The sequence below is a fragment of the Danio aesculapii genome, chromosome 9 (assembly GCF_903798145.1).
Source record: "Danio aesculapii chromosome 9, fDanAes4.1, whole genome shotgun sequence".
NCBI lineage: Eukaryota > Metazoa > Chordata > Actinopteri > Cypriniformes > Danionidae > Danio > Danio aesculapii.
Genome location: NC_079443.1, coordinates 51,939,620 through 51,965,643, shown reverse-complemented (window position 1 = coordinate 51,965,643; position 26,024 = coordinate 51,939,620). Strand labels below are relative to the sequence as shown.

At 37.1% G+C, this 26,024-nt stretch overlaps 1 protein-coding gene across 1 annotated transcript in view; it reads left to right on the top strand.

Annotated features, from left to right (window-relative positions):
* si:ch211-45c16.2 (mitogen-activated protein kinase kinase kinase 13) overlaps nt 1–26,024 on the top strand; it is a 101,143-nt gene that overhangs the window by 71,241 nt on the left and 3,878 nt on the right. Inside the window, exons 4-15 of the mRNA XM_056465956.1 lie at nt 1,976–2,162; nt 6,246–6,437; nt 8,098–8,256; nt 11,292–11,450; nt 12,243–12,351; nt 13,717–13,826; nt 14,021–14,137; nt 16,117–16,260; nt 18,066–18,339; nt 22,828–23,232; nt 23,371–23,441; nt 25,361–25,652. Of these exons, the coding sequence (XP_056321931.1) occupies nt 1,976–2,162; nt 6,246–6,437; nt 8,098–8,256; nt 11,292–11,450; nt 12,243–12,351; nt 13,717–13,826; nt 14,021–14,137; nt 16,117–16,260; nt 18,066–18,339; nt 22,828–23,232; nt 23,371–23,441; nt 25,361–25,652 (2,219 nt within the window). The remainder of the gene's footprint in view (nt 1–1,975; nt 2,163–6,245; nt 6,438–8,097; nt 8,257–11,291; nt 11,451–12,242; nt 12,352–13,716; nt 13,827–14,020; nt 14,138–16,116; nt 16,261–18,065; nt 18,340–22,827; nt 23,233–23,370; nt 23,442–25,360; nt 25,653–26,024) is intronic.

Here is a 26,024-nt window from a genome sequence, read left to right as displayed (position 1 = left end):
AGATTTTTAAGATCGTTCAGAACGAGTTAGTAAATGATTAATAAACTATTGAAATGAACATTTATGTATCTTATTATTCAGGTGTATATTAATGGTTAATATGTATGTTCATAAATGCTTTATTAATTCAACTTCACCCAGTTTTGTGATCTAATCTAAAGTGAGGACGATTTAGGCTTTATGAATCCTTTATAAATGACAATTTTAGGCTTGGTATCAACTGAACAATAATCTTTGTAATCTTATCTTAAATGTAAAATTACAGTAAAGTTTAAACACTGCAGAATGACAAGAGTGTCAAAATACGACATAAAATTCTATAAAACAGCAACAATATAATCATTTAACAATATAATAGGATGAAGTGTTTAAACTGTACAGTAATTTTATTTTAGATAAGGTTGCAACGATTAATTTTTTATATGATACAGTTTCATTTGTGTATCTTAAATGAATAGAAATTAATAAAGTAGAATTAAAAATACAAAAAAAAGAAAAAGAAAAAAAAAACAAAAAAAGAAAAACAAAAAAAAGAAAAGAAAAACAAATAACAAAAAAAAAGAAAGTCAATTATGTTATTTTACTCCTGTTTCGAATAGAACCGAGCCTTTAATTCTCATTTATAAGGGATTTATAAAGCATGAATAGTCCTCACTTTAGATTAGGTTACAAAACTGGATGAAGTTGAGTTAATAAAGCATTTATTAACATATTAATCATTACTATACGCCTGAATAATAAGAATTATAAATGTTAGTTTATATAGTTTATTAATCATTTACTTGGGCGTTCTGAATGATCTTAAAAACATCCAACTATTCTTAAATAACTACACAATAAACACTCTGTACACTCATTACACTCTGTGCTTATAACTCAATAATACAGCTGCAGTTATAAACTGCTTACTAACATTTATTAATGTAGAGTTAATGCTTAACAGATAATGAATTCACTATTTGCTAATGCTTAATGAATGATTTATAGTGTGTAATTAATATAAAGTGTTACCGAAATGTTTTTTTTGGCTTCGGGTTTTTTGGGTTCGGATCCAACCCTAATGAGAGGACACGTTTATTAATGTACTTTTGACTGTTTTTGGTGACTTCCCCCCCCTAAATCATTTATCACAGATTTGAAATATGTATTAACGCATTTAATCTGTCTGATTTCACTTAATAATTTCATTAGTGATTCATTTGCTCTCTTTTTTCCAGTTTTTGTAATTTTTTTTGTTTTGTTTTTGTGATACTATGCAATACTAAACGTTTAGGACCCAACCAGTTCAATTAATAAACACAAAATATTTACTTAAATAGCTCTATCGTTTAAGATGAAGTGAATTACAGATGTTCTATGGTTTTAATATTATTTCTTTTTTATAATCAAATGTAGTTGCATCTTAAAGGAGACCTATTATGCAAAAATAAGGTTTAAATAGGTTTGTGGGACGACAGTATGTGAATGAGTCTTTTTATAAGCGCGCTTGATAAAAACTGCAGAAACACTTGCATTGACATTCTCCCTTTGTACGTGTCATCAGAGGGGGAAAGCCCCACCCACTAGTGTCCATATCTGCCTCATTAGCATAAACAGCCCTGAGTGAGAAGCAGCCATCTGCCAATAGAGTTTTGAATCTGCTGCTTGGCTCCGCCCTCTTCTCTCACCAAAATGCCACAATTCAATCAAAGCCCAAAAGAGTCAGTTTCGGAGAGTTATAAGACATTATTTGTGTGGTATTTTGAGCTGAAACTTCACAAACACACTCATAGATTTATTGTAAATCTTGTAAAAATGGGGATAATATGCCCCCTTTAAAAAATGACATATAATGCACTAGATGCAAATGCAAAGAATCAGTGCATTTTTACATACAAAAGCAATGCAGTGGAAAACAGCCCTTTCTGTTCAAGTCTTTTGTAGGTCTTTGCTGTGGTTTTGACCGTGCACTGTTGTGTGTGTTGTCATTGGTCAGTAGAGATGTGGGAGGTGCCGTTTGAGGAGATCTCGGAGCTCCAGTGGTTGGGAAGCGGAGCTCAGGGCGCTGTATTCCTCGGGAAGTTCCGCTCTGAAGAGGTCGCCATCAAGAAAGTCCGCGAGCAGAAGGAGACGGATATCAAACACCTCCGCAAACTCAAGCACCCCAACATCATCAGCTTCAAGTAGGTCACAGTGTCTCTGCTCGCTGCACACCACCCGCAGGAGGAACAGAGCGTTGCAATAAAGGCTCGGTTTTCAGTTCAGCCGCTGGATTCAGATCAAATGTTCTTCTTTTCTTATATATAACAATTTTATATAGCTTATTATTTGTTTATTTATTGTGTATGGAATTTTACACAATAAAAAAAGATGTAACAATACATCTTTAAAAGACAAACAAAGAAACAATTTAAAAACAAGGATGGAAAAAATGTAGGAAAAAAAGCTCCTATTATATATAGAACAGTACTACCCCAAATAAAACCGATCAGAAAAAGGGGTCAAAACATTGCTTATTTTCCAGATGATAATAATACAGTTACATTATTCATTTTAATATGATCGGCTAGGTGCCAAATAATCCAAATATGGAGTCCAAACTTTGTAAACATTTAGTTTTTTTTGTGTAATACCTAGGTCAGATGATCTTGTATATGAGGGGTATTAACTCAAAACTTATCTTGTTCCAACCTTTAAGTGATGGAGATTTATCGAAAAGGGTCTAGTTGCAGATTTGCACTATCAGGCACCCACGATTCCTCTGCAAGTGACGTCATTTACAATCGACACCTGCACTCTCCTGTCACGTCACTTGCAATCGACACAAATAAACCAGAAGTTTCCAGTTCGTTTGCATTGCCAGTGACGACATTGTCAAACAATTCTAAGTACTTAAGTTGTATACCATGACAGATCCCCACACCCCCCCCCACCCCCCCGAAAAGTGGTTTGTGTATTCATATGATTATAATGCTTTATTGTAAATTTACCAAAGCAGGCTACTATTAACATTTAAACCAGCAGAGCTTATTATTTATTTATATGAACTATCAGGTCTAAATAAACACACAAAGAATACTTCCACAGTTCTGAATAAACAACACCAGGCTAATGCAAATTTGAGATTTGATTTGAAACATTTCAAGGAGTTGTAGTATTACAACTATCGGATACACATTATGGACTTACAGCACTGATTCTTGAATGACTTGGGGAAACTGTTCTGTATTCAGCAGGTCCCAGGACGATTGCAAATAAGAATGCAGATGTCGATGCAAGTGATGTGGCAGGAGAGTGCAGGGCTCGGTTGCATGAAAGCCCTTAACCAAAAAATACCTCAGTTTGAAGGTTAAGGGTAGCTTTAGTAAAAGTTGGGTTGTAAGAACAAAAAAATAAATAAAATAAATAAATAAAAGATCAACTTAAGGAATTTAAGGCGGATATTACGTATTTCCTCTTAGTCCTTAGTAACAATTTCCTCTTAAATCATTTAAGGGACCTAATCAGCTCCCTTAAATGAACAAATGACACTCAAAATGCAAGCATTCTCCCCCAAATTAAACTGTTTTAGATAAAAGACTTTAGATAAATAATGTAATAAAACCATTTAATAATAAACTAATATATTTATGTCTGCACTGGAGTGCATCCATATGAAATCACAGCTTCAGTGCAGCTTCAAAAGTCTCTACATGATCCCAGCTCAGTTTTAAAGGTCCTCCAAACATAATGTTGAGATCGACTCGATAAGGGAGCGTCTAGACTCGCTTAACGGAAAGAAAACGGCAGAGATGATGTTTACTGCAGAGCTGTTTCAAGGCAAGCATTCGTAGTTCGTTACGATCTGTTCATGTAACTATAGCAAGTGCAGCGCCAGTCGCCGTATGTTGCCAGAAACTACAGTGAAATGCTCAGAAAGAAAGGCACTTAGGTAAGGGTGACAGATAAGACGTTTGTTGCAACGATCTTAATGAAATCCCTTACCTCAGGGATTTTTCCCCCTCAGGGACACTCTTGAGTTAAATTACTGAAGGACTTTTCATGCAAGCGGGCCCAGGTGTCGATTGTAAATGATGTCACTTGCAGAGGAAGCGCGGTTGCCTGAAAGTGCAAGTCTGAGAGTGCAAGCCTGAAAGTACAAGTGCAAATCTGCCACTACATAGGATTTATCACTAATCCGTCTGCAAAGGTTAATATTCAATTCAATTCAATTCACCTTTATTTGTATAGCACTTATACAATGTAGATTGTGTCAAAGCAGCTTCACATAAAAGGTCACAGTAAATAGGAACAGTGTAGTTCAGTTTGTAGTGTTGAAGTTCAGTTCAGTTTAGCTCAGTTCAGTGTGGTTTAATAATCACTACTGAGAGTCCAAATACTGAAGAGCAAATCCAACGATGCGCAGCTCTACAGATCCCGAACCATGCAAGCCAGTGGCGACAGCAGAGAGGGAAAAAAAACTTCACTAATGGCGGAAGTGAAGAAAAAAACCTTGAGAGAAACCAGACTCAGTTGGGCACGACCATTTTAATTTCTCCGCTGGCCAAACGTCTTGTGCAGAGCTGCAGTCTCAGAATTTAATAAATTCTACAATTTCTTATTAAGTGAGGAAAAAAAGCGTCCATAATGTATACCCAAAATCAATGAAGCTGGGTAAAATATTCTTCTTTTGCGAACTAAATTCACACTTTATATTTATGCACTGATGTGTATAAACTCTGATCAATAGCTTTCAGATGGTCGTTTTAGTTATTCCATTCACATGATCTGTTAAGCTAGTCACTTTTTTCCATTATAGTTTAAGCACATGTCTTTTATATTGGATCAAGTATTATCTGACTTAATTTAGAAATGCTCTTAAAAACATGTACTGTTGAAGCCAAAATGATGACCTGCTGTGGTTTTATTTTAGTCATTTTTCAAATGTTTCCCGAGTGATATTAAACAGAGCAGAGATTTGCACCTTAGGCTTAGTCCCTTTATTCATCAGGGGTCGCCACAGCGGAATGAACCGCCAACTATTCCAGCATATGTTTTACACAGTGGATGCCCTTCCAGCTGCAACCCAGTACTGGGAAACATCCACACACACTCATTCACATTCACACACACACACATACACTACGGCCAAGTTTTAGCAATTCATCTATAGCGCATGTGTTTGGACTGTGGGGGAAACCGGAGCACCCAGAGGAAACCCACGCCAACACGGGAAGAACATGCAAACTCCACACAGAAATGCCAACTGGCCCAGCCGGTACTTGAACCAGCAACCTTGTTGCTGTGAGGACACGGTGTTGCCCCAATAAATAAATATAACAAAGTAAAAACTGATAAAGGCAATATTATTGAGCTTCCTTAATAATTTTTCTTGATTATCTACACAACAAAACTAAAACCCAAAATATTATTTACTGTCATCATGGTAAAAACCAAAGAGATTAGTTTAAATAAATAATTAAATTACTAACACTACTATCTTTAAAATCTTCTCTTAAACATTAAACGCTTCTCTTGTATAATATATAAATAATCAAATATATAAATAGTGCCTATATAAATAATTCAAATTTCACAGGCATAACTGTGTTTTATAGGCATTTCTAGAATTAATGCACACCATGACATTTTTATTTAGTGTTTTAAAAATAGGTGGATAGAAACATCCACAAAGAAGTACACAGCCTGTGATCATTTGGAGAGAACAAGCGGATAAGAAGATTTAATTCAGTATTTTGATAATATCGCATCATAAAGGATTTTGTAGTTTTTGAAAGGGACTTATATTTTATCTGATTGTTCCCAAATATTATATTTAAGATTTTTTTAATAATTTTTTTTTAAAAAACAATCTTTTTAATAATAGTAATTTAATATAAATGTGTGATGCTAAAAAAAAAGATTTTATGAACTTTTTATGATTTATCCTTCAGTCACAAATATATCAAAATTGTCAGTTATTATGTTTTACAGAATAAGGCATTGTTTATTATCAATGATTGATCACATTATTATAGAAATACAAAAAGATCCTTGTAATCTTTAACCAAAATAACTTCCCCCTCTTCATCTCTTATCTGATAGGCGGGATCAACCTGACAATCACATGAGATTCACTAATAGCAAAACACATCATCCAAACAGTTCTCCATGCACAAAATCAAGCCCCTCCTTCAAAATTAGGGAGGAAGAGACCCTCACAACTTCTTTAAGGCAATTTTCATAAGCTTGGCAGTATGTCTGACTGTGGAGTTTGTTGTTTTCAGGGGTGTGTGCACGCAGGCCCCGTGTTACTGCATCATCATGGAGTATTGTGCACAAGGGCAACTGTATGAGGTTCTCAGGGCCGGGCGGAAGATCACACCCTGCCTGCTGGTGGACTGGGCTTCGGGGATCGCCAGCGGCATGAACTACCTGCACCTCCACAAGATCATCCACAGAGACCTCAAGTCACCAAAGTAAGACTCCAAACACACTTCATAAACAGTAGTCAACATTTGAAGTTGACTTTCCTCAAAAGTCACTATAAACTATTCAACAACACCCATTTTGAAAATCTTTATTGATCCACTTCAATTATTGACCACTGTTTATAATGACCCTTACATATCGACTCTTTGTGAACTCTTTAAATATCAGCATAGTTGTCCAAATAAGTGTTTTATAGCGCGAGTGTTTTATAATGGAAGCGCGCCCATACAGGAGGATCCAACGAGACTCAGTAGCGTTTAAGTGAACAAACGTTCACTACTGTCAGCAAACTCCAATAAAATACTTTTTTTACTGCAGTCTAAGTTTTAGTTTGTTTAAATTAAAGAGTCTTATTTAGTTTGTATTATTCCCTTTTTCATTTGGATTTTGTTTTAAAAATCCAATGTAGTCATTGCAGAAAAGAGTTTATTTTGTAAGAAAGTGCAGCATTTCAGGGAGAAAATGAAAGGGCTGTTGTTCACCTTAAATTTATCTCAAATAATTTTGTTTAAAAAGTCGTTACTAAATCGTGAATTGTGAGATTAGTGTCGTGAATCGTGAGTCAAGTGAATTGTTACATCCCTACTACCACCGTGAGCACATTGTGTTAGCATCGCAGCTAACATATTTCAACAGCACAGTTGAAAGTATTGTATAGTAGCTCATTAGAGCCTGTTTGCTCTGTCCTATTTAACTGTTTACATTGGGATATCAAGACTGTCAGACTCTGGCATCTTTGATCATGACGTGTTGTTGGGACACAGTGTAAGGCTAGTCCTGGATTAAATTGTACTTTTAAGCTGTCCTTGAATATAACGTGCAGTGACAAATCTTAAAAATATGTCAGTGTTATTGTTTTTGCTTCAAGATGCACAACAGAAATGTGTTTAAGTCATTTTTGACGCTTAAATACCCTAAATTTACTAAGGCGTAGTCCTGGCTTAAGTCTTGTCTGTGAAATCTATTAAATTAAGCTGGTTAAAAGAGTAATGCATTACACATACTGTAACTAAAAAAACAACTATTAATAATCTTTTAAATTATTAAAATGTGTACTGTTATGGCTAGGGTTGCGTCGATAGACGATGCCATCGTCCATCGCTGATGATCAATAGCCATCGCGATCCTCCGCCCCCGTAACAGCAGCAACCTGCTAGTGAATAATACACACTTGGCCTAGTTTACGCTAATACGTCTTAGTTTTAAAATGGCATTTTAGGTCGGCGCAATAGCCTAGTGGTTACCGCGCCGACATATGGTGCAGTAGCACTTCAGGGCGTCCCGAGTTCGAATCCCGGCTCGAGGACATTTCCCTACCGCCTTCTCTCTCTCTTCAACTTCGCTTCCTGTCTCAATACTGTCCTATCTAATAAAGGCCAAATATATATATATATATATATATATATATATATATATATATATATATATATATATATATATATATATATATATATATATATATATAAATGCATTTTAGAACGAAAATGATCCACACAGGCGTTTCACCTAGCATTTCTGAAAAGTCTATGTTTCACATTAGACATCGTACGATGCCAAATTGGTCGACATCGTCCAACCCTACTTATGGCCCTAGTAAACATACTGTACGTGTAAAAACTACATTCTTGGTCTTGTTTTCTTCTGCAGTGTGCTAGTCACTCAAAATGACAGTGTGAAGATCTCGGACTTCGGCACATCTAAAGAGCTCAGTGATAAGAGCACCAAGATGTCGTTTGCGGGAACGGTGGCCTGGATGGCTCCTGAAGTGATCCGGAATGAGCCGGTGTCCGAGAAAGTAGACATCTGGTGAGTGTGGATTAATGCAGCATCATTCAGTGAGATTTAAGAGTCCAGATTCCAGGATGTATTGCTTTTAGAAATAATTTTTTCTTGAGCATTTTTACCATACATTACGGAAGACTGTAATGCCAGTGCAGCATAGCATTGCTTTATATGTCAAAAGATCTTGTTCAGAACAAGAATCATTTATTAGCATATTAAAAGTCTGTATTTAAGGGTTATAGTTTGGCCCCAAAACACAAATAATTGTCATTTGAAATCACTGATCTTCAAACCAATAGGTTTACTCCGTTTGTAATAATTGTTGTACATTTTGTATTACTGTCCTTATATACAGTACTGTGCAAAGTTTTAGGCCAACATTAAATCTGTTGTTGGTCTAACGCAGTGTTTCCCAACCCTGTTCCTGAAGGCACACCAACAGTCCACATTTTCAACCTCTCCCTAATCAAACACACCTGAATCAACTTATCATAACATCAGAGGAGACTCCAACACCTGAAGTTAATGGGTCAGAAAAGGGAGACATCCAAAATATGTACTGTTGGTGTGCCTCCAGGAACAGGGTTGGGAAACACTGGTCTAACGAATATATGTGACCCTTTACCGCAAAAACAGTCATACAGTAAGTGTTGATCTTTCAGTTGATGTACGGTTTAAGATAGGAGTTAGGTTCGAGTTAGAGCCGGGACTCGAACCAGTGACCTCCTTTCTGTGAGGCAACAGAGCTAACCACTAAGCCACAGTGCTGCCTGTTGAAAAACAATGTTGGAGAAAGGCCGATTGTCCTGGTTTGAGCTGCATTTCTACCAGTGTTGTTTGCAGTATTGTCTAAATTGATGGAGTTCTGATTGTTAAAAAGTACAGATAGGTTTTAATCCATTAAACCATTCCTTCGGGTAATAGTGGTAAGGTTTGCATTGTCAGCATGATAATGGTCTGCTAATTGCAGTGAAATCCTATTTGGAGAAAGAAAACAGCTGATGAAACACAGACAGTCATGAAATGGCCTCCACAGGGTCCAGACCTGAATATTATAGAGGCTGTATGAGAACACCCGGACAGAAAAAGATAGATATGACACTCTAAACCTAAAGAAGAACATTAAAAAGTGCTAAAAGATGCCTGATATTATTACACAGCACATTATTTCAGGAAATTTCAGGACGAATAGAACAAAACACTTCAAGCTGTGCTTGGGGCCAAAGGAAGCCACATTAAACTAGACCTTTGCGTGAAGAAGAAATGTTGTGCTGCTGTTGTTGTTTTTGTATACATTTCCTATCTTTTCTGTTTGTTTTTAACAAAGAGACTGATTAATTTAATATATTGTGCAAACATCTTAGGCCAACAAAGCTGGTATAAGTGCTTAGGACATTTACACAGTACTGCACATTTAAATAAAGACAGATCATTTTACATAAAAATTCTGTTATGTTATTTATGAATGGAATGATGTTTCACTCATATTTATACATAGTTTTTATTAAAAAAAACTATTTGAAGCAGTAAAGTAGATGCTTTACTTGAATTTAATGTGCTATCTATGTATATAAAATCACTTTTGCACTTAAAAGAGTTAACAAAAGCATTAAGCAACTGTTGGAATTGTGGACTTTATTTTATTGATTCCTCTTAATGATTCCTGCTGAATTCATGTGTAGCTGTCTATGATCAACATTTTGCTTTTTTGATATTTTCAATTTAATTATTTATTAAATTTGATCTGTGATTAGTCATTTATTTTAAGTGTTTTCATTAACTTATTTTCATATAGTTGCCAAGCTGTTTCTTTTAAGTTTACATCCAATATTTGTACTTCATTTGATATATTTATTTAGACACTTTATTGTAATCTGCCATCTATGTCTATAAATTGAAAAATTCAGCCATCTTGTAACCTTATAAAGGCCGGTTCACACCAATCCCAAGTGTGTTGTCGCCTTGTATTGGCTCACATCTGGTTCCATCTGTACCAAAAAAAAAAGTGTGTGAACACACCAAACAGACGAAAGCTGACTGAGTTGAGAGCTGCATTCTGTGAGTGCATGGGAGGATGTGTCTTTTAGTGTTATCACAATACTAGAATTTTGGTGCCAATCGGTACCATCACACTTCTCTGATGACCTTCAAAGCCAATTAGGGTTGTCACGATACTGGAATTTGGTACCCATCGATACCAGACATTTTAAAAACATCCATTTCTCGCTAACATTTGAGCACTGTTGAACAAATTCCTAAACAGCACTGATTTGCCATTGTGTTCACGTGCTCAACAGAAATGACTGTGATTGGCCCTGAAGGTCATTGATTCTCCGAACTCAGCTCTGTTTACTGAGTACACCCACAGGTACAGGGGCACTGGAGCATTTTAAAGCCACGAAGATAATCTAGTCTGTTTATAAGCTGACATACATGCGGTCCACTGATAAATCATGGCTTTAAAACCCTCCAGTGGCCCTGTATCTGTGGTTACACTCAGTAAACAGCACTGAGTTTGGTGAACCGATGACCTTCTCAGCCAATCACAGTCCTTTCTGTTGATCAGCTGTGTTTAATACATGCTCAACAGCGCTCAAATGTTAGCGGGAAATTGATGTTTTTAAAATTATAGTATTGAAATTCTAGCATCGTGACAACACTAAGGGGCAGTATCTGTTTTCTCATTCACAATGTGAAACTGGAACTTCCAATGCACACATCCAAAGCGTAAACAAAGCAGCGTTCAGTGCCGTATCACAGTAATTGTCTCTCACCACAGAGGAATTCACTCCTGCAAATATATCTGACACCCCAACAATCTATATCATTTGCAAATGTTTGAGAAATGTAGCGAGATTTCAGTCAGCCTCTTTGTGTTTCTTCTTAGCTTGAATTGTTTACTTACTACACCACTTCACTACATCACACTTGCTCTCTGATTCGTTGCTGAATAACCAGTCGGAGCACTCATTTCAGCCAGTGCCGATTCGACACGCTGAATTGGGCCAATGAGACAACTTAAGCTGTAAATGTTTATTTGTGTGTGTGTGTGTGTGCAGGTCGTTTGGTGTGGTGTTATGGGAGCTGCTGACCGGTGAGATCCCCTATAAGGATGTGGACTCATCTGCTATTATCTGGGGTGTGGGCAGTAACAGTCTTCATCTGCCTGTGCCGTCCACCTGTCCAGACGGCTTCAAGATCCTCATGAAGCAGACCTGGTGAGATTTCACATATATACATTTGTCTGTGCTGCTATATACACCACCTGACAAAAGTCTTGTCGTGGATCCCAGTAAGATCCCAGTAAGAGCAACAAATACTAACTTGACTTCTAGTTGATCATTGGGAAAAGTGGCAGAAGGTTTTTCCCATAAATCATCTGTTGAAGTGCATCCCAATCATCAATAATACTGCAGAAGACCTACTGGAACCCACATGGAGCCAAGATTCTCATAGAAATCAGTCAAGTTTGGTGAAGGAAAAGTCATGGTTTGGGGTTACATTCAGTATGGGGGCGTGTGAGAGATCTGCAACATCAACAGCCTGAGGTATCAAGACATTTGTGCTGCCCATTACATTACAAACCACAGGAGAGGGCAAATTCTTCAGCAGGATAGTGCTCCAGGATTGGCCAGATCAAGGTGCTCCAGGATTGGCCAGCCCAGTCACCAGACATGAACATTATTGAGCATGTCTTGATATTGAGCATGAGCATGACTTATTATTTGTTGTTTCTAAAACTTGGATAAGCGACAAGACTTTTGTCAGGTAGTGTATAATTTTAAAAATCATTATGTTATTGTTTATGGAATCAAGCTACAAATATGAAAGTAGTTGAATACAAGAGGTTCATTCATTTGAGCTGAAACTTAAAAAAAATATTTAAAATTTTCCAATTCCCTACTTATACTATGTCCTAAAAGCATTGTACATGTGCTGCTCTGTTGCTGAGTGTTCTATGAAAAACATAATATTGGTTGTTTGTGATGGTATTATTATTTTTCCTGTAGGCAAGGTAAACCTAGAAACCGGCCGTCCTTCAGACAGATCCTCCTGCACTTGGATATCGCCTCCGCTGATGTGCTTGGTACGCCACAGGAGACCTACTTCAAATGTCAGGTCAGAAGAACACACACGAGTCATGTGATTCATCATCAAATGGCTCTTTTGAGTCAGTTCAAAATCGCTTCCAATTCATTCCTAAATGTATGAGTTACTTGTTTTGTTATTACAAAGCATCAAATTATTAACTACTTTAGTGATTCCTTTAAATCAGTGTTTCTCAACCATGTTGCTGGAATGACCACCAGCTCTGCACATTTTCCATGTCTCCATAACCAAACACACCTGATTCAGATCATCAGCTCATTAACCGAGATTGAAAGACCTGTAATGGTGTTACAAAGGAGACATCCAAAACATGCAGTTCTGGTGGTCCTCCAGGAACGTGGTTGAGAAACACTGCTTTAAATGATGGTCTATGGGGCTATGAGTAGGCACACATGGAATTTTAGCACACAGATTTTTGAAAATCATTGCACATCATTGAGTCTATGTATTTAAATGTGGCTAAATTTATATTCATTCAGTTTTTAAATTAATTTTACTAACATTATTGTGATATAATAATAGTAATATTAAAATGTTCATATGATTTATTTACAATACTGTTTGTAAAGTCATATTTTCTGTCCTTTAGTAGATATATTATATGAGACTTGCTTTGTTTACCAAATAAGTGGATCTAATTGGATTTGCATATTAAACATTAAATAAATGTTAAAAATGTATTATTTTGTATTTCATCTATTAAGTTTTTAGTTATGCCATACTTCTATTAGTTATACTCCTAAAATCTTTCTGCATAAATCTGCTGATTGTTTACAAAATTCTCTGCAGAATTGGCAAAAACTGTCCGCAGATTCTGTCTGTTCCTAGCTATTAGCAACATTTTGACTTGGCATTTGTTTTATATTTCTGATATTTTTTATTTATTTATTGTTTTTATTGTGTATTATTATTTTTATTATATATATTTTATTATTTATCTGGTGTATTTTCACTTTAATTTCACTATTAATTATTTATTTAACTATATTTTCAGTTGCTAAGCTGTTTCGTTTAGGTTTCACATCTAATATTTACACTTTGCATTTTAGTTTTACCACAGTTACTGAACTTTTTTATAATATCCACACTGTATTTAAAATTAATTATGTTGTTATACTATTGCTCAAGCCCCTTTTTTGATTTAGTTCTGTTCTGTTTTGTTCTTTGGTTTTGATTTAGATTTATTTATTAAAATAGAAAATGTAGAAATGTCTGGTTAAACATTATATTCGCCATCTCAGTCTCTAGTCTACAGTAGATAAATAACAGGTCATATGCTCGGGTTTATTTTATGAAAATGGCCTATTGTTCTGCTTCTCAAACAACTTGGTGCCTAATGAATAATTAAATGAACAACAAACTAATCTGTGATAGACGGAGTGGCGTGAGGAGGTGAAGAAACATTTCGAAAAGATCAAGAGTGAAGGCACATGCATCCATCGGCTGGATGAGGAGCTGATCCGCCGCAGAAGAGACGAGCTCAGGTGTATATTAACTTTAACTACATTTATTTATTATTGTATTTATTCATTTAGTTTTTGGATGCCATCTCATAATATTGCATTTTTATTTATTTAGGATTTTATTGAACTCATGCCTGTGCTTTATAAATAAACTCCGACAGTAAGAGCTCGTGCTGTGTGTATTTCTTCATTCTCACTGCCTCTCTGTGCTTCAGACACGCTCTGGACATCCGAGAGCACTATGAGAGGAAACTGGAGCGGGCCAATAATCTGTACATGGAGCTCAGCGCTATCATGCTACAGCTGGAGGTGCGCGAGAAAGAGCTGCTCAAGTGAGTTCCTCAAGCTTTTCAATTATTCATTGCAGTAAGTAGATGTTTCGTGCTAAAAAATAAGGTGTTTTTTCAGTAAATGAACACAAGGGACAATCATATTGCATCATTTTTTCTTTATTTATGCACCGATATAGCTCATAAATCCCAATGTTCACCTAAGGACATCTGACTAAATCATGTTCATTTATAAAAACGTAAGACATAAAATCCAATATAATATTCCAATTTATATACTTCCAAAATAAAAGTCTCTGAATTTAATTATTTCTATAATAATTGTTATTATTATATAATTTAAATATATTATGTAATTTAAATAATAATTATAATAACTGTTTCATCAGTTAAATGCAAGAAATGTCATACAGCAAAAATCCGGTTCAGATAAATGAGACATGCTGTCACACAATAAACTAGAAACAATTATGTTTATTAATGATTATTTTCACTATATAATTTCAATAATACATTCACTCTGAAAATACTGGGTTGTTTTAATCCAACGTTGGGTCAAAAAAACTACTTTTGAGTTAAAGTGTCATTTAAATTTATTCATTCATTCATTTTCCTTCTACTTAGTCCCTTTATTAATCAGGGGTCGCCACAACGGAATGAACCGCCAACTTATCCAGCATATGTTTTACACAGCAGATGCCCTTCCAGCTGCAACCCAGTACTGGGAAATATCCATACACACTCATTACCGCTCATACACTATGGCCAATTTTAGCTTAACCAATTCCCCAACAGGGCATATGTTTGGACTGTGGGGGAAACCGGAGCACCCGGAGGAAACCCACGCCAACACGGGGAGAACATGCAAACTCCACACAGAAATGCCAACTGGCCCAGCCGGGACTCGAACCAGCGACCTTCTTGCTGTTAGGCCACAGTGCTAACCGTTGAGCCATCGTGCCACTCCATTTAAATTTAATTTAAAAAAAAACTCACCATTAAGTTTGTCCACATTTGTATGATCATTTAAATCTTTTTAAGAAAATATTTATATATTTTATTGTTTTGATAAACATTTAACTATTTATCATTAACCATTTTTACTGTATTTGCTGAGTATTGTGTTTAGTATTTTTATTAGCAACTGTTCGTAGTATTTATTGCAATAATACATTCACTCTAAAAATACTGGGTTGTTTTAATCCAACGTTGGGTCAAAAAAGCAACTTTGGGTTAAAAAGTGTCATTTAAATTTATTTATTTATTCATTTTCCTTCGACTTAGTCGCTTTATTCATATGAGGTCGCCACAGTGGAATGAACCGCCGACTTATCCAGCATATGTTTTACACAGCAGATGCCCTTCCAGCTGCAACCCAGTTCTGGGAAACATCCATACACACTCATTACCACTCATACACTACGGCCAATTTTAGCTTACCCAATTCTCCTATAGTGCATATGTTTGGACTACTTGAAAAAAGCCTTCATTCATTGATAATAGTCCCTGTACATATCATTAGTGTGAAAAGGAACAAAAGTTGTTGTCTCATACTGCCCCCTAGTGTTTATTTACCTTGAAAGCACAGTCAAATGTATATTGAACTGCTTTATTAGCGGTTTTACAAGAATGTCGGCTCAAGCACATATTTCCATTGAGCCTGTGTTGTTTTAGCGAATGTAGTGTATAGATGAAGTGTATATTGTATAGTAGTTGTATGGGAATATACAATAGTGAACATGCATGTCAATTTGTGTGTGTTTTTCTCTTGAATTTGTTCGTTTATTAGCATGAAATTGCTTTAATGAGTCTGAACTATGACCTGTCTGTGCCCGAATGCATGCATCTCTCTCAGACTCTCATTAAATCTAATCTGCTTTAAGCTTGTCTTGACTCTCCAAAATATTAATGACCCATATTTTCACCGAATGAGTGAGCGCACAGTGATCATCCCTTCAGATCATACACACATCTGCATGTCGGCTTCAGTGGTTTGACAGATTTGCATGTGTTTTCTGCAGGAGGGAGCAGGCCGTGGAGAAGAAGTATCCAGGGTCGTATAAACGCCACTTGGTTCGGCCCATCGTGCGGCCCAATGCTGTTGAGAAGCTCATTAAGAAGAAAAGCAGCATGAACCATAAACCTGGGACGCAGCAGCCTAAGAGGTGAGATATCCACAGGGTTCATCCAGTGGATATGTTATGAAATTTTGACAAATCTACAGAGTTTTGGGAAAAGTCATGGAAATTAGTTTAACAAATATCTGTATACTTGAATAGAAGTTACTTGACTTCTTTTCTATCCTTGTCCAGACATGCTCTCACATTATTAGTACTCTGTAAGCGTTATCTAAATCAGTTGTACATAGATATTAAAAGTTTAAACTGAATAGATTGTTGCATGTTTTATGATATGCTGTAATTAATTTGAACGTGCATTGTTTTTCTTATTATTAACTACATATACATAGACATTACATAAAACATTAGGTCATGAAAATTGACTTTAAAGTCCTGGAAAGGTTTAGTAGTAAAAATGTGTGTGAAGTGTGGATACGTGAAGACAAACTCATGTGCTGTTTATGCTTATAAGGTATTTACTTGTGAAAGGTGGGGATTATTAAACAGGTTACTGACCTCAGGAGGATCCTGAGGGAACTGCAGTTTATTTTTTTAGTACGTAAGATTAAGAATTAGCCATGAATTTTCGAAAAGGTTAGTAATATTTCTATTGCATAAAAATATTAAAAATAATACAAAGTATTGTAGTGTTTAACATATTTAATGTTCTTTAAAAATGTTTGTAAATCATATAATATATATTATACATTATATTGCTTATTGTATATTGTTTATATAATATATAAACAGTCATTCAAAATAAATAATAAAAAGAGAATAAGTAATTAATAAAAAAATAGACAGTTTGAGTATAAAAAAAGCTAAGAATTGGTAATAAATCCAGAAAGTTGAATATTATTATATTACATAAAATATTTACAAAGATTTTTTTTATTATAATTATATTTGATTAGCATATTTTAATGTGGTTTTAAAATATTTGTATATAATATATATATAAAAATAAGTAATTCAAAAATAAATGATAGTAAATATTTAAATAATAATAATAAATAATCTATAATAAGCTAATAAATAATTCCTTAAAAATAGTTAATTTGATTGTTTTGTTGGTCTATTTATTATTTAAAAAATGACTTGAAATAATAATAATTTCAAAACAGGAATAGAATCATTTGAAAATATATTAAAATGGTAATTAGAATGAATTTTAGATTGAACATTTATAGTTATATTAAAGAAGTGCATTTATACTTCAAAGGTAATAATTAAAAATTAATTAAAATAAAGAAACCATGCATTGCAAATAATAAATAATGTGACATAAATAATAGTAACAGTAGTAAATAATAAAAATAATAATGTATGACATGTAAAAGATAATGTGAATAGTAACAATAATTAATATATATCTCTAGAGAAATAAATAAATCATTGTATTATTATTATTATTATTATTATTATTGTTTAAGAATATTAGAAAATGTTTTTATATTTTATTTGTTACCTGTCCCTCATCAGAGACATTTTAATATAAAAATAAGTTGTTAAATTAAACAAAAAAAGTCTTATGTTATCCAAATTTCATTGACCTTTCCTTATTGTCATTTGTTATTATGTTTTAAAAAACAGAAACGACCTTAACATGAGTTAACATGAGCAATAAACTACAATAATGAAGCCTAATGAATACCGTAACAGTTATGCTCATTTGAGTTGATGTTAGTTTAAAAACACCTAATTTCCTGTAATATTTAAAACGTTTTCCACGTGTATGGAAACATGGTTGAATAATTGGTATTTAAAGTGCGTGATACTGATCCGAACGACACTGTATCCATCATGAATTCTTCATGAGCTCATTAACCGGTGAATATGATCTCCTTCAGACCTGATCTGCTTCGCTCTGATGGCATTCCCAGCGTCGAGCCTCTTCCGGCCCCATCTCCTCTGTCTGGAAGCCCAAAAGTGTCCACACCACCTGGAAAGACCCGATACCGCAGTAAACCACGCCACCGCAGGGCAAACAGCAAGGGAAGCCATAATGAATTCCCAGGTGCACTGAAGCCTAATTCAGGCCCGCCAGAAGAACAGCAGCCTCTACAGGAGCAAAACTATCTTCAAAACCATCCTCTTCCTCCACCAGAACCTCCCCTCGCCAAGGTCAGTGCAGGAATTATCGACGAGGAATAAAACCTGACAAATGTCTGAAATACAACATCGGAACAGTGGCTTTAAGGTGTTGGAATCGTAATAGTTAAAGCAGTATATAAGTAATAGTCAAAAATATCTCACTCCTGGCCATTGAATTCTTAATACATACAGTGGTTTCTCGCTATAACGCGGTTCACCTTTCGCACCTTTTTTAGTGCAGTTTGACATGCTTGTTTTTACAGCGCATTGTGTTCTGCGTCCTGATTGGCTGTAGACCACTGTCAATCAATCTCCTCCGTGTCTCCTATATAGTACAGAATGTGTTCAGCTTGCCAAATTAGCATAAATCTTCGAACGCTAGCAGTGTGAGTTTCAACAAGGATGTAAGAAGGGTTGTAATTGTCCGCATCGCGAAGGGGGTGGTACACCGGATGTGCCGCGCCGTGCAGCACCATGCATTTTAGAGTTGTAAACACAGGTTTATATAAGGGTATGCACTAGGGTTGAGTCAATAGACGATGCTATCGTCCATCGCCGTTGGCATCAGACATCACGATGCTGAGCCGGCATCGCGATCCTTCACCCCCGTCGCAGCAGCAACCCACTTGCGAAAAATACACACACTGAGGCCCCGTTTACGCTAATACGTCTTAGATTTAAAATGGCATTTTAGAACGAAAATGATCCACATCCACACTGTCGTTTCATCTAGCATTTCTGGAAAGCCCCCTGTCCACACTATACCACTGAAAATGCACATCACGTGACCACACACACTGTCATGCGCTCTAGCATATGCACACATCTGTGCATTCAGCGGGTGCTTTGAGCACAAAACCCCATAGAGCAGTGCACACCGGACAGTTTATCAAGGATGTACCGCTGGATGTCACATTAGACATCGTATGATGCCAGATTGATCAAAATTGCCCAGGTGCAACAAGTCAGCGGCTGTCTGCGATGTCCAGCTACGACTCAGGACACTGTCCATATTTCTGCCGCACCACACAGCGCCATCTGAATAATTTCATTTTAAATAACATGCTAATGTGCACGTCTGGCGTGTGTTACGTCCAATTGTCATGTGTGCTGCGCATCCGCTTTGCGACCCCTTTAAAGAGCCCATATTATACATGAAATAGGGTCATATTTAGGTTGTAAGGGTCTCCAACAACAGTCTAATATGCATGCAAGGTCAAAAAACACTTTCATGGTCTTATCATCTGCATTTATTTTTACCTAATTATCCCAACAACTCCCATATGAATCGTTCAGTGATTCATTTGTACCCAAACCCGTCCTCAGCGCGAAGCTAATCTGCGCTGATTGGACCGATGACAGCCTGCTGCGATTGGTCGAAACTGACAGCCTTCAGCGCGAGACAGAGTGAAATGCCCAGCAGCTAATCAACAATATAAAAGTAGTAACAGTGCATGCACGCTTCATAGTGTAAGGTGTGGATTTTGGCTGCCAGTGGGTGAATGTAAATACAGACGATGGACTTAAAAAAAACAGACGACAAACTATTTTATTGAGCAAAAACTCCAAGAACTGGCGAGGAGCACGTCACCCTCTACCTGCTCTTTTCACACAGACGCACACACAAACACCTCTTCCTTGGAAAACACAACACCAATAGAGAGGGAGACGTCCGCGACACCTCCCTCACCACCCGCGTCCTGAGTTATATCTGCGAGACCCCCGTCCTCACTTTGCTAATGGGTCACTTTTGTTTTCACTTTCGGGTGGAGGGCGATGTGATCGTCCTTAACCTAGAGCGGCAGTTCAGCTTGCTGAACCGGCCCTGCGCAACACACGCAACACACACACACGCAACACACACACACATACACACTCACCGTTCGCCTAGACTAGAGCGCCAGTTCAGCTTGCTGGGTGCAATTTAGACAGCTCCCTTGAACCTAAGCTGAAATATTTTGAAACTTGACCATTGCATGTCTGTAGGAATAGCTGGCGATCCGTAAACAAAGCGGCACGCGTCGCGTTTTCAACGTGGCTTTACATGCGATATGAGAAAATAAAGAGTTAACCTGATACAGTACACACGGTTACAAGTAACAAAACACAATTAAATACATCATGTGCAAGATAGAGTAAACGAGGCAACAGTTTTAATCGCACTTACTTACACTGGTAAAATGGGGGTAGAAACTGATTCATGATGCACTGATCCATGTTCAGACAGTCTATACTGATCCTTTCTTTAACAAACTGATGAAGTCTTTTTAAGCATGTAATTTCCAGAAGCACTCTGGGTTATAATGCTGAGCTTTCATCTTTGGGTAGGCTGTCGATAGTATCCATCTGCACAGCCTGACTTCATTCCACTGCTGTGTGTTTGTGTGTGTGTGTGTGTTTGTGTGTGTGGGGCATTTTTTCTGTTAGTGGGCGGGGCCGCAGGTTTCAAATCTCCCGGGTTTGCGCGTGCAACTACTTGTTTCGTAGCCGCGTCATCACGAAACACCTACTGACTCGTTATCAAGACGACTCGTTTGAAGCACTATGAGTCGACTCTTTTATAGATGAATCAATAGTTTTAAACACTGTACACTTACAGATTTAAGCCTTAGCTGGATATTTCACTTCACTTAGAGCTGTGTGACACACTACATGGAAGGGCATTTTCAAAAACCCATAATATGGGCTCTTTAAGGATGGAGTCTGCTTTCGCTTTGTGGATCAGTGACGGCAGGAAAAAGAACATTACGCTGGACGCCAACATTATCCACACTAAAGCTAAAAAAGCTTTATGAACCTTTTGCTGACAGCGATGAATGTTTGCGCCTGACAAAAGGTTTGGATCTTTGGTTTCATTCTATAATACTGGACTTAATTTTCTACAAAGGTTTAAACTTTGAGAGTGTTTAAACAAGAGTGTGAAAATGATAATGCCTGTCTGAGATATAAAATGTGCAGTGAGGAGTTTTACAGCCTTAAAACATCTATATTAATTATAAAAAATAAAGCTGACTACTTTGCAGATTTCAACTATTGTGGGTTATTTTTAGAACGTAACTCCCACGATTAACGAGAGACCACTGTAATGCTTATTATTGTGTGTCCGCCCAGGAGTGAGTTATGCTTTATAAAAAAAATTCAAAACTGCTTTTATTCTTGCCAAAATAAAACAAATCAGACTTTCTCCACAAAAAACAAATATTATAGGAAATACTGTGAAACATTTCTTACTCTGTTAAAGAAAACTTGGGAAATATTTCAAAAAGAAATAAACAATGCACAGGAGGGCGAATAATTTTGACTGTTGAGGAGACATACAAATGGAGGAAACATCAAGAGGAGACATGCAAATATGTTAAATGTGTAAGTTGTTTTGGACAAAAGTGTCTGCTTAATGACTAAATATATTTTATTAATTTCCTTTTTTTCTTATAAAAATAACCTTACCACTCACCCAATGCAGACCATCGAGAACGAATAGGCCACCTGCACCAACAAATAAATAATAATAATAATTTAAGAAATAATAAAGAGAAACAATAATAATCAAGTTTTTTTTCTATGAAAATTGCTGGTAATAATAATAAAAATATTACTAGAAAAGGTTAAATATTTCATTTGTTTACCTGCGTGTAAACAATAACCGGATTCAAGGTGCACAATAACCTGTTTCAAGGTTTTACCGCGGTTTGGAAAAGTCAAGGTTTTAAAACCGCTAACAATATTCTGTGTTATCATTTTTACCATATATGTAGGAATGTATACGCTTTTTTTTGTTGTTGTTATTTCAACATGTTTTTTTACAACTTTTTATGACTACATTATTTCATTTGGTTTTTTAAGACATAATATAAAAATTCATTCTTTCATTTTCCTTCGGCTTAGTCCCTTTATTCATCAGGGGTCGCCACAGCGGAATGAACCGCCAACTTATCCAGCATATGTTTTACACAGCGGATGCCCTTATAGCTGCAACCCAGTACTGGGAAACATCCATACACACTCATTCACACGCACACTCATACACTACGTGTAATATATAGTTTATTCAATTTCCCTATAGTGCATGTGTTTGGACTGTGGGGGAAACTGGAGCCCCCAGAGGAAACCCACACCAACACGGGGAGAACATGCAAACTCCATACAGAAACACCAACTGGTCCAGCCGGGACTCGAACCAGTGACCTGTTTGCTGTGAGGCAACAGTGCTAACCACTGAGTCACTGTGTCACCCAAAATATTAAAATATATTGTGTTTATTGTGGAAAAGTTGTTGTTTTTTACCCAGACATTTAAAAAGAAGATATTTTAGAGCAGAAATCACAATACCGTGAAACCGTGATATTTTTATCCAAGGTTATCACACCGTCAGAATATCGGCCCATGCCTACCTGCATGTCATGTGACCAGTTTTTCTATTATCTGTAAAACTATTTTTGTTAATCATGAAATTCTGTTATTAGAGTATTTAATTTAGCTTTGGTCTCTAAAAATAACCTTACCACTCTCCCAATGCAGACCCGAGAGAACGCAGTGGCCACCTGCGCTAATAACCTGCGCTACTTTGGCCCGGCCGCCGCCCTGCGCAGCCCCCAGACAGACCACCTTCAGCGGAGGCTCTCCGGCTCCAGCCCCGACCTCATCTCCACCACAGTGGACGCAGACTCTCGTCTCCGCAGGTCTTCGATCCCGCCGGGACCCGCCTCGCTGTGTCCCTGCTGCCAGGCTCATCCGTTCCCCGGCTGCAAACACTGCCAGCAGACCCCGGCGGCCCCCAGTCACCCACAGCTCCCGCATTACTCTCTGCTGAGCACAAGCGACGGGACGCCCCCCGCCAGCAAGAGGAGTCTGGAGCCCACGGCTGAGGGGGAGGACAAAGAGGAAAAACCGGCTCTTCTGCACACGCTCAGACCTCTGAGAAAGGTACTGCACAAGCAGGTGAAGGTGTTGAGGGAAAATATCAGTTTCTGTTAAAACTATTTTCTACTTTCTATAAATATATCGTTCTCACTGGTCATGAAATTTATTGTTGTGTGTGTGTGTGTGTGTGTGTGTGGTCAGGCGGGAGACGAGTCGTCTGAGGAAGAGGAAGGTGAAGTGGACAGTGAGGTGGAGTTTCCACGCAGACAGAGGTCAGTCTTTTATCATCAATAAACAATAATCACATATGAATAATATCATACGAGTAGCAGTGTGATATGGCTGTATATCAGCACTGGTGGGAGGTGTGAATTGGCAGGAGGCCACAGGCCGAGTACCTTAGTGTCCCACCAGTGACTATATACAGCCATATTGCACTGCTACGAGTGTGATATTGCGTTTATACAACAGTTTGACGTCATAATCGTGTGTATAAAACAGAAAATAAAATACTGAACGTATAAAAACCCTTTTGTATTAGGAACTACTTTCTTCTGCCATTCATTCACATTTGCAGCTGACGTCAGAACAGCATAAGTCGTTAATAATTCACAAACGTCACTTTAGAGCTAGAGTTTGAATGATTCTCTAGTGTAATGTCTAAAGTGAAGACAAAACAGCTGATTTTGCTCACACTTTAAGATTATAAGGCTGAACAGCATGAAATGCCATCAGTCTACAGACATTTCCCAGTATTTCTCTATTGCAATCGGGAGATCAGAATTATTAACTCCAAAAAAGCCAAAGCAAAGCAAACACTAGCAGATTACTATGGTATAAATACAGCACTACAACATACAAAAGAGAGAGATCGACTTAGAACATCACTTACCTGTTTAATAATGGTTTGATCAGCTGTATTTAGAAATTACGCTGAGTTTTTCTTCCCCTAAGGATGTATTATGCACTCTCTGTCACCATCTTGTGGTGGAACGTCAACTATCTTTGCTCTGCTCAGTATGACAGGCGGATGAATGCCAAAGCGCTGAATCTCCGAAATTATGAATATTAAAAATAGGCTGTATCCTTATATATAATCTGCATAGTTGCAATCTAAACAACTACATTCTTCACAAAAAATAGCCTCAAAAATACATTGTTGTCCAACAGCTGCAATATTTTAGCTGTCAAACTGTAGTGAGTTTATTGATCTGCTGTCACTCTATTCGGGCGGAGTAATACACGTGAGTGAAGAGGCTGTACGAGTGCTGATATTGCAGAATATCACACTGCTATCAGCCTATCAGATTTGAGAACCAGACAGAGACAGTTTTGGTCACATATGCGCCTGAAATTTTATCAATGCTACCTCAAAATATATTTAGGAGCATTTGTGCGAGTGCATAAAATGGTTACCGTGCGACCAGTTTTCACTGCAAAATGTTCACCGCATGCGTGGATTTAGGAGACAACATCTTTGCACCTGAAACGCAGCGCTCAGGAAGAGTTTAAAACAGTTGTCGTATCATCTTGCTGGAGTAAACAAAGCCTGCAATGCTTGCCCCACCTTCGAGCTCTTCTGATTGGCCCACTGCTCTTGAACTGAACGCGAATGGATTGGTTAATATCAGCTGTCAATCACTCGAATGCCTTCTGTCTTAGGATGACAAGAGCTACATCCACGGAAATGTAAAGGTCTAGATACGAGTTGAAAACAACACTGACAGATTTTGTTTTAGAAACCACCTGAAGTTACAAATAATGGCATGTCTTATTAGTGATCATGTGGTGAATGCTCAGCCCCCATTTACACTTTTTGAAGAGTGGATAAAAGACTTCCAGTGGTCAAATCCACTATGAAAATGATTAAAGCATTCACTGTAAAGTCTGTGGGATGGAGTTTGGAGGTAACAGCCTTTAATCCTTCATTAAATTGTCAGGATGCTGTCAGCCGTGGAAGTGGCAGCTATATGTAAAATGTAACACCGCGTACAGTATCATAAAAGGGCTTGCATTAATATTGCAGCTCATGAAAAAACGGTGTTGCTATTAAGATGATGTATGCAAATAATGACTAGAAAAGTTAATAAGATTCTAAAACAGTGTACAAAACTATGTAGACATGTTAAAAATAAACTTATTTGACATTTCTACAGGCATGAATGAATGATGTATTATTGTGTGTGTGCAGGCCTCACCGCTGCATGAGCAGCTTCCAGTCGTACTCCACCTTCAGCTCGGAGAATCTGTCGGTGTCTGACGGCGAAGAGGGAAACACCAGCGATCATTCCCACAGCGGGCCGCTGGAGCAGCTGAGCGGCAGCCAGGAGGAGCATCTGGACGAGCTGCTGTCCCACACTCCAGAAATACCCATCGACATCTCCACGCAGTCCGACGGCCTGTCTGATAAAGAGTGCGCCGTCCGCCGCGTCAAGACCCAGATCTCACTGGGAAAACTGTGCGCGGATGAGCACAGCTATGAGGTCAGAAACAGCCACATACACACAATTATGACCATCCCTTCAGATAAAGATATCAGTCAGAGTAACTTGAGGACATTTGGAAGAAATACATACTTTAGGTGCAATTCATTGTAACTTGAGGACATTTGGAAGAAATACATACTTTAGGTGCAATTCATTAAGTTATTTCTAAAAATCGGATGAATTTTACTTTATAATACTTTTTAATTAAAATAAACACATTTAAAATACAATTAATCACAATGCAAATGTGAACTAGTTAAATTACATAAATACATCTGTTAAAAATGTTTACACAAACATAAATTAGTAATTACTAAAATGTTTAAATAAAGTAAAAAAAATATATTTTTGAAATTAATAAAATAGTAC